This window comes from Trifolium pratense, linkage group LG4 (genome assembly GCF_020283565.1).
Source record: "Trifolium pratense cultivar HEN17-A07 linkage group LG4, ARS_RC_1.1, whole genome shotgun sequence".
In the NCBI taxonomy this organism is placed as follows: Eukaryota; Viridiplantae; Streptophyta; class Magnoliopsida; order Fabales; family Fabaceae; genus Trifolium; species Trifolium pratense.
Genome location: NC_060062.1, coordinates 16,354,296 through 16,362,600, shown reverse-complemented (window position 1 = coordinate 16,362,600; position 8,305 = coordinate 16,354,296). Strand labels below are relative to the sequence as shown.

The following is an 8,305-nucleotide window of genomic DNA, read 5'->3' as shown; positions in this document are numbered from 1 at the left end:
CACCGGTTTAATCTGGTTCGGAGGTCAGTTCTGGCATCAAGTGGTTTCAGTCTCCTCCCGATCGCAGTTGCGGTGGATCGAACGTGATCCTCCCTACCATGTTCAACGCCACCACTGAACCAACTAACGATTGGTATAAAATTTGGAATATGGTTAAACCTACTAAGGATAAATTAGTAACTTTGGTAGTAATTAATTTTATTATATTAAAAGTAGATATAAAATACTGAGATACGAGGTGAAAATCTATACCTATATATAAGGAGGATAAAAAAATTTGGTGTGAACTTTTCATAATAGCAACAATATCTTATTGACAAACTCACCATGATATAAGACAATTTTTAGCTGTAAAAATCTTTTATTAACAAACTCACCATAACATAAGACAGAATAGAAAACGCGGATCACACAAAAACGTAACCTTATTGGATTAGAATGAAAATATTTGTTAGAGATTTGTTTGATGAGGATAAAGAGGAAGATATTGTTGTTTGAGAGATTATGTGAGAAAATATAGGGATACAAATTACTTCTTGAAGATTTAGTTGAAAAATATAACATAAATTTAGTAGAATTTATTTTTTTTATTTTTTTAAAAAATACTATGAAAATTAGTGGGCCGACCCATCGGCCCATCATACCTGGCCTTTGTACCAAAAAAAATAAAATTGCATTGCCTTAAAAGCATATCTGAACATTTTTAACTCTAAATATAAAAAAGGATAAGTCATGAAGACACTTAAATATAGTTTGCAGGTACGAACTGTTAACTCTAATGGTTGAGAACTCAAACGATTTTTGTCACAACTTGTAACAAATTCTTTTGTCGAATCGCCATTCAAAAAAAAAAAACTTTTGTCGAATCAGAAACCCCAAACTGACGCGCTAATTCTATTTTTGGTACTTTTTTATTCATTTTATTATTATTATTATTAAAAAGACTTTTGAATTTTCGAAATGTCTTTTTTCTTCTTTCTCCCACATTCTCACCCAGTCACACCACTACTTTAGGCAGTTACCTTCGCTCACAAGTGTTTCCAATATTCTCCTACTTAAACCCACTCTCACACCTCACTCTCCTCATTTTCCACCAACACAAAACTTCTCTTTCTCTCTCTCTCTCTCTTGTAACCGTTTCGTTTTTCATCACAATGTCTCGTCGCGGTGGTGGAAACCCTTCCGATAACCGTCGTAACCAACCACAACCATCTCCGGCTACATCTCGTCTCAATGCTGCCGGAACAGGCCGTGGTGGTGGTGGTCGTGGATCTCGCGGTGGACATACCGTTCCATCTTCTTCATCGGTCCACGTACCTCCTCCGGCACCGATCAACACCGCTGCTTCATCTGTTGTAGCGCCGGTCGTTCATCCTGTTCATCCATCCGTTTCTGCTCCCGTTACCGGCTCTAGTTCGGCTCCGACTGTACCTTCTCCGGCTCCGGCGACGGTTTCCGCCGAAGCGCTGTCTACTGAAGTTCAACAGAAGCTTACTCTGCAATCGGCTTCCGCTCCGGCGTCTCAGAAGGCGATCAGGTTCCCTAATCGTCCTGGTTATGGTCAGTTAGGGAAAAAAGTGCAAGTTCGTGCTAATCATTTTCAGATGCAAGTTGCTGAGAGGGATCTGCATCACTACGATGTTAGTATATTATTTTGCTTATACATTTTTTTGAACTCAGATTTTAATCGTTTAAAATTGTTTAGGGTTTTTGATTTTGTTTATTTTGTTGATTTGAAACCATAATGCTAGTAAGTAATAATGTGTTATGAATTTTGAGATGATGGAAATTTTGATTTTATTAGTATAATATATACTCGTACTTTTTTTAAACTCAAATTTGTTGAAGTGTTTTGGTTTTTTTGTTTTTGTTTTTTATGTTGATTTTAAACTTGAATGATGACGCTAGTAGTAACAATGTGTTATGAATTTAGAGGCTGAAAATTTTGATCGATGTTTTTAGGTGTCGATTGCGCCGGAGATTCCTTCAAAAAAAGTGTCCAGAGACATTATCAATCAGTTGGTTAAGATGCATCGGGAGTCACTGTTAGAGAATCGCATTCCTGCTTATGATGGTAGGAAGAGCCTGTTTACTGCTGGACCATTACCGTTTACTTCTAAGGTTTTTGTGGTTAACTTGGTTGACGAGGATCGAGGATCCTCTTCTGGTTCTGATAGGTGAGTTTTCTGTAGATGTATCTGTAATATATGAGTTTGTTGTTAATATTGTCTATTATTTAAAATATGTTACGTGTGATTTCATGATATTATATTTTTCACAGGAAAAAGCGTGAACGCGAGTTTAAGGTTACGATTCGGTTTGCTTCAAAGCCAGACATCGTCCATCTTAATCAGTTTCTCCGTCGTTTGCAGCCGGATTGTCCTTATGAAACCATACAAGTTCTTGATGTTGCTTTGCGGGCGACTCCAGCTGAAATGTAGCATTATTGTTTCTGTTTGTTGTTTATTTGGATTTGCTGATTTTTTGTTTTAGGTGACCGTGTTGATGTTGATGAACTGTTTTTCAGGTACACTGTTGCAGGGAGGTCATTTTTCTCACCCAATTTGGGGGCACCTGGGCCTCTTGGCGGCGGGACAGAATTTTGGAGAGGCTTTTATCAAAGCCTTAGGCCAACACAAATGGGGCTCTCCCTCAACATTGGTTTTACTTATACCCATTGCTAATATTTTACTTGTTGAGTGATTTACAATTGTATTTAGCTTTCACTCTTTGACAAGCAATGCTTTGTTTCAGATGTATCTTCGAGGGCCTTCTATGAACCGGTTCTTGTGACTGAATTTGTTTCTAAAAATTTTAAATTGAATTTTTCAAGGCAGCTGTCTGATCAAGACCGTCTCAAGGTATTTGTGATGGATTATTATTTTTATTTTTTGAATCTAATAATTTCATGCTAAGGCTAGTTTTCTATATTTTCTTCCTGACACTGAGATTATGAGTTGGTAGTTGCTATTTGCGAAATCATGTAAATTTTTTACTTTGCTTCAGATCAGAAGAGCCTTGAAAGGTCTTAAGGTACGGCTATCTCATGGGGCTGGAATGAGGAGTTGTAAGGTGACTGGTCTCTCAAAAGAGCCACTCAAAGACCTAACGTGAGCTACTTATTTTTTTACCATTTTAATTGTTCCCTTGAGGTTGGGGTAAATTGTGGTGTAATGTGTGATTCTTAGAAAGGTTTATCTGTTTGAGTACAAGTTGTATATCCCTTGACTAAGCTCTTTTTTACATCTTTAGGCTTGGTCTCACTCTTTGTTTTGCAATTTGTTATTCATTCAGGTTCACACTTGAGGATAAAGTAACTAAGAAAAAAGTTCTGGATTATTTCCATGAGAAATACAATATTGAGTTGAAGTTTCCACTTCTTCCTGCTATCCAATCTGGAAGTGACGCAAGACCTATGTATTTTCCAATGGAGGTGTTTTTTTCACTTCTTTTTTTGTCTATATATTAATGTTCTGCACTTCTGCGTGATGTTTTTTGCGATGTTCGGTTAGACTAGACCTCAAATCTGTTGTGTTTCTATTCGTTGTAGCTTTGCCGAATTGAGTCTGGACAGAGGTACTCCAAAAGATTGAATGAAGAGCAAGTAACCAATCTTTTAAGGGCTACCTGCCAGCGTCCTCATCAGAGAGAACAAGATATTAAAAATGTATGCTGTATAATATATTGATGGTTCTTTTATAAAAGTTATGTTTTTATTGAGGTTGTGTGGATACTTTTTTCCCCTTCATAATTGTCATATCATTTCTTGGTAGATCGTAAAGCAGCACCGCTTCAACTCAGACAAGGTTGTGAAGGAGTTTGGAATCAATGTAAGAGAGGATCTTGCTCTGGTTGATGCCCGTGTTTTGACACCCCCAACGGTATATGCGTAGTTCATGCTTAATAAAGTTTTGAAATTATCATGATGTGCGATATTTAATTTTATCTTTTGACTGCAGCTCAAATATCATGGAACTGGTGGAGAATCAAAACTTGACCCTCGGATGGGTCAGTGGAATATGATTTCTAAGGTAAAATGATGAATCTATTTTTTTCTTTTATTTATACTTGTGTTCTTAGAAATGTGTATTAGATCTTATGTAAACATGTTACAATCTCAACTAATATTTTTCAATATCATGTATTAGATTCTGTTCCTATGACAATGGTTAGATTGTTGACCGAACTATTAGTCCATTTTATGCTTTCAATGATAGATAGTTTTCTTTCCCCTTCTAATGGATAGATTTATGAGTAGTGTAAACCTCTTATTTATGTTTTCAATATCATGTATAAGATTCTGTTCCTATGACAATGGTTAGATTGTTGACCACACTATTAGTCCAATTTATGCTTTCAATGATAGATAGTTTTCTTTCCCCTGCTAATGGTTAGATTTCTGAGTAGTGTAAACCTCTTATTTTGTAGAAAATGGTTGATGGTGGCAAGGTTCAATTTTGGGGTTGCCTTTGCTTTGCAAAAATGGACCCAACTATGTTTTGCCAAGAGTTGGTTACTATGTGTCAAGCCAAGGGACTGGTATGGTGTATGTTTGAACCATTTCTTGAAATAATTATCTGCCCCTTGTAGTTTTTGACAACTTCTTTTACCTGTTTGGTGCTTATCCCAGGTTTTCAACCGAGATCCTGTGGTACCTCTTTCCCCAGGCAATCCTAATCAAATTGAGAGAGAGCTTGAGAATTTTAACAAGAAGTGCAAGGCAATACTTGAAAGCAAACAGCAGAGGCTTCAATTGCTGATAATAATTATGCCTGATTTCAAGGGTGTGAGAACTTATGGTAAGTTTTCTATCAAGTCCAAAATTCTTAAGTTTTGGTTTTAATTTATTGAATTGAGTTGTTTTGTTTTGCAGATAAAATAAAGCGTGTCTGTGAAACTGAACTGGGAATTGTTTCTCAATGTTGTCAGCCAAGGCAAGCGCAAAAGTTGAATAAGCAGTATCTTGAAAATTTGGCTTTGAAGATTAATGTCAAGGTCCAAGTTATCCAATAAATATTCTAATTGTTTCAATATTTTGATCTGATTGCTCTTAGGTTTTAAACATATCTTTCGTTGTTTGGCTAGGTTGGTGGTCGTAACACTGTGCTGAATGATGCATTTGAGAGAAGAATTCCACTTGTAACTGATAGACCAACGATAATATTTGGTGCGGATGTAACACATCCACAGCCAGGGGAAGACTCAAGTCCTTCTATAGCTGCAGTAAGCTTTGTCCTTTTCATAGTTATTTGCAACTTTTTTATAAAATCATTTTTTAATATTTGCACTATGATTGCTTGTTGAATGATATAGGTGGTGGCATCCATGGATTGGCCTTGGGTCACCAAGTACAGGGGAGTTTATTCTGCCCAGTCTCATAGGGAAGAAATTATTCAGGATCTGTATAAAACTGTAGTGCATCCTCAAAGGGGGGTTGTACCTAGTGGAATGATAAGGTAATGGTGTTAGATTTGTGTATTCCTCATGTTGAGGCAAATCTGATTTTTTTTTGTTGAGGCAAATCTGATTTTTTTTTCTTTCAATTTCCAGGGAGCTAATTGTGTCTTTCTATAAGGCAACTGGGCGTAAGCCTGAGAGGATTATATTTTACAGGTTGGATTTGGTTTTAATTGAACGATACAGTTATGTTTGTTTTGTATGGATTTAACATGATATTTTTCTTTCGATATTACTTTGTGATTCTCAGAGATGGAGTAAGTGAAGGGCAGTTTAGTCAGGTTTTGCTTTATGAGGTGGATGCAATCCGAAAGGTATGGCATAGCTAACTCCCACACTTTTATTTTTTGTTTTCAAAGGGCCCTAGTAGCTGAACTAATGCACAACAATTGGGGAAGAGGTACTATGGGTTTGAATCCTGCGCCCCAACAAATGTCCCTGCAGCATAGTGAAATAAAAACACTCTTGCTGTATTTTGTTGTATCTACTATGCAAGTGCCATGTAGATTGAATTAAGTAGTTCGTCAGTATTTGCTTTATTTTTTTTCCCTCCATATACACGAGTTATCTATGTTAAATTTTTAATTTGCTTTTCAGGCTTGTGCCTCGATAGAAAATGGGTATCTACCTCCAATTACTTTTGTGGTGGTCCAAAAGAGACATCATACCCGCCTCTTTCCTGTAAGAAGAGAAGAGACAGACAAAAGTGGAAATATAATGCCAGGTTTTTTCAATTTATTTGTTATTTGTTGTTATCTGCACACAGCTGGTATCTATTATCATGCCATATTATCTCTTTTTTCTGATTGTGTTCTTCAAAATTTTGTTATAGGAACTGTGGTAGACACCAACATTTGCCACCCCAGAGAATTTGATTTTTATCTCAACAGCCATGCTGGGATTCAGGTAATACACTAGATCTTTTAACTCCATGCTCTTGTGTCCTAATTATTGCTGAATCGGCATTTGACAGTTCTTTCTTGTTGGCATTTGAATGTCTTTATTTTGCAGGGCACTAGTCGACCAGCTCATTATCATGTGTTGTTTGATGAAAATCGCTTCAGTGCAGATCACTTACAGAGTTTGACCAATAACTTGTGTTACACGTATGTAATGTTTTCTAGTCTAAAATATATCTTATAAACTACTGTTTAATTTTAGAGTCCCTCTAATATTTGATTTTTTAAAATTTTCAGTTATGCTAGGTGTACTCGATCAGTGTCAATAGGTTTGTTACTCAATTTTGTTTGCTCATTTTATAGTCTGCCATACAAAACTATAATCTAACTAGAATGTTGTTATCCTTGTATGCAGTTCCTCCTGCTTATTATGCACACTTGTTAGCTTTCCGAACTCGCTACTACCTCAGTGACGCTGCTGACACTTCTGATTCTGATTCTGCAAATGGCGGTACTAGGAATGCCACCAATGTGGTGGCGGCACTTCCCTCCATCATTGAAAGCGTCAAAGATAACATGTTTTATGTTTAATATTGGTTTGGCAATATTAGTTTGGAGGATAGTTTTGGATGATGTGTTTTCACCGTGCCCTTTTTGGATAAAATATATGCTTGACATATATTTTTTGGGTGGACCTTTTTTATTTGATTATTATGGTTATAAGTTCTAGACAGATTTTGTATATGATGCATATGATGTTTGCTACCATGGATATGTTTAGCAATATTTTGAAATGATGGTACATATGGTGCCACCATGGATATCGTTATTATAAATATATATATTGAAGTTATGGTTATATTATGTCTGCTGCATTTTTATAAACTTGTAAAGATTGTTTTTGAAAATATATATTTTGAATTGTTTTTTATTTGAGTCACCTAGGCTCCCTACTAGTGCTAATTGTATATATATTTATTTATTTTATTAGGCTTTTGAAATTTTATTTGTTGTATTTTTGTTACTTCAACCTTTTTTCATGGGAGTAAGAATTTCAGTAGAAACTTGGTTGAAGAGAGATGTTTTTTGACGGAATTTGTACACCTTTCATAACTTTTGTTTGGTATATCTTTTCATAACTTTTAGTTAAGCTTAAATATATGTTTTTTGACATTTAAAATGTATCGATAGTTTGAAAGTACTAGATTAAGCTACGTATTGGCATACTTAGGTTTTCCATACCAAATTAAAATTTGCACTATTTCTGTATTTTCCAGATTTTCACTTCTCAATTGTTGCTAGGCGAGTTGTATTTCAAAATGGTTGGTGAGATTTTGTCTGCATTTTATTTATTCGAAAGGTTTTTGTTTGTCTGAATTGATTATTTGTTGTTAATTTACGATGAAGCTTTGTTGCTGCATCATCCTCCAAGATCATTTACTGCTAGAATGCAAATTCTTTTTGGTTTTTGCTGAAATAGAATGCAAGTTATTTATTATTTATTTATTTATTTATTTGCAATTTCCTTTTTACAAACCAAATATTAGATAATCAAAATGGTCCTATAAATGAAAATGTTGTTTTCTCCAAAAACTAAAATGGCGTTGATCAATAAATACAAGCCATGACAACCTGCAACAAATTAACTCGATGTGCCAAAAAAAGAAAAAGACCTAGACCTCAACCTCAACAAGGCTCAAATAACCAGACTCAAATTATTAGTAATTCAAAATTGGAACTGAAAAAAATAAGAGCAAATAAGTTAAACTATAGTTTTGGTTTACTCCATTCTTATCCTCCATTTGTTGTCAATAATGAAATCCCCTTATAAAAATTTATTCATATTAGTCTTCATTTGTGTTTATTTCTCTTATAAATTAAAGAGTAAAGAAGAAATGAAAAGCATGGTCAAAATGTTTGAAAATGTGATATTCTATCAAAAGCACAGG

At 35.2% G+C, this 8,305-nt stretch overlaps 1 protein-coding gene across 2 annotated transcripts; it reads left to right on the top strand.

Moving 5' to 3' along the window:
• Positions 1-711: 711 nt before the first annotated feature.
• LOC123920624 (protein argonaute 5) lies at positions 712-7,215 on the top strand. 2 transcript variants are annotated; one of them, XM_045972915.1, is made up of 22 exons: positions 712-1,640; positions 1,963-2,177; positions 2,282-2,437; positions 2,528-2,661; positions 2,755-2,861; positions 3,007-3,110; positions 3,295-3,433; positions 3,551-3,667; positions 3,774-3,881; positions 3,960-4,031; positions 4,429-4,539; positions 4,631-4,799; positions 4,874-4,995; positions 5,086-5,223; positions 5,314-5,456; positions 5,551-5,613; positions 5,708-5,771; positions 6,055-6,181; positions 6,290-6,363; positions 6,469-6,563; positions 6,654-6,685; positions 6,772-7,215. In XM_045972915.1, exons 1-22 carry the CDS (start codon positions 1,155-1,157, stop codon positions 6,945-6,947), a joined length of 2,952 nt encoding a protein of 983 aa, XP_045828871.1. In that variant the 5' UTR covers positions 712-1,154; the 3' UTR covers positions 6,948-7,215. The 2 variants fall into 2 exon arrangements, with proteins under 2 accessions (XP_045828871.1, XP_045828870.1); XM_045972914.1 differs by having other exon boundaries at positions 974-1,640; positions 6,055-6,363.
• Positions 7,216-8,305: the final 1,090 nt, after the last annotated feature.

Bases quoted from the DNA above. Each gene is read 5' to 3' on its own strand.
- LOC123920624 (XM_045972914.1), top strand. From the start codon at position 1,155: ATGTCTCGTCGCGGTGGTGGAAACCCTTCCGATAACCGTCGTAACCAA. The intron at 2,438-2,527 runs GTAGCATTATTG...ACTGTTTTTCAG, and splicing joins CGGGCGACTCCAGCTGAAAT to GTACACTGTTGCAGGGAGGT. The intron at 3,882-3,959 runs GTATATGCGTAG...TTTTGACTGCAG, and splicing joins GTGTTTTGACACCCCCAACG to CTCAAATATCATGGAACTGG.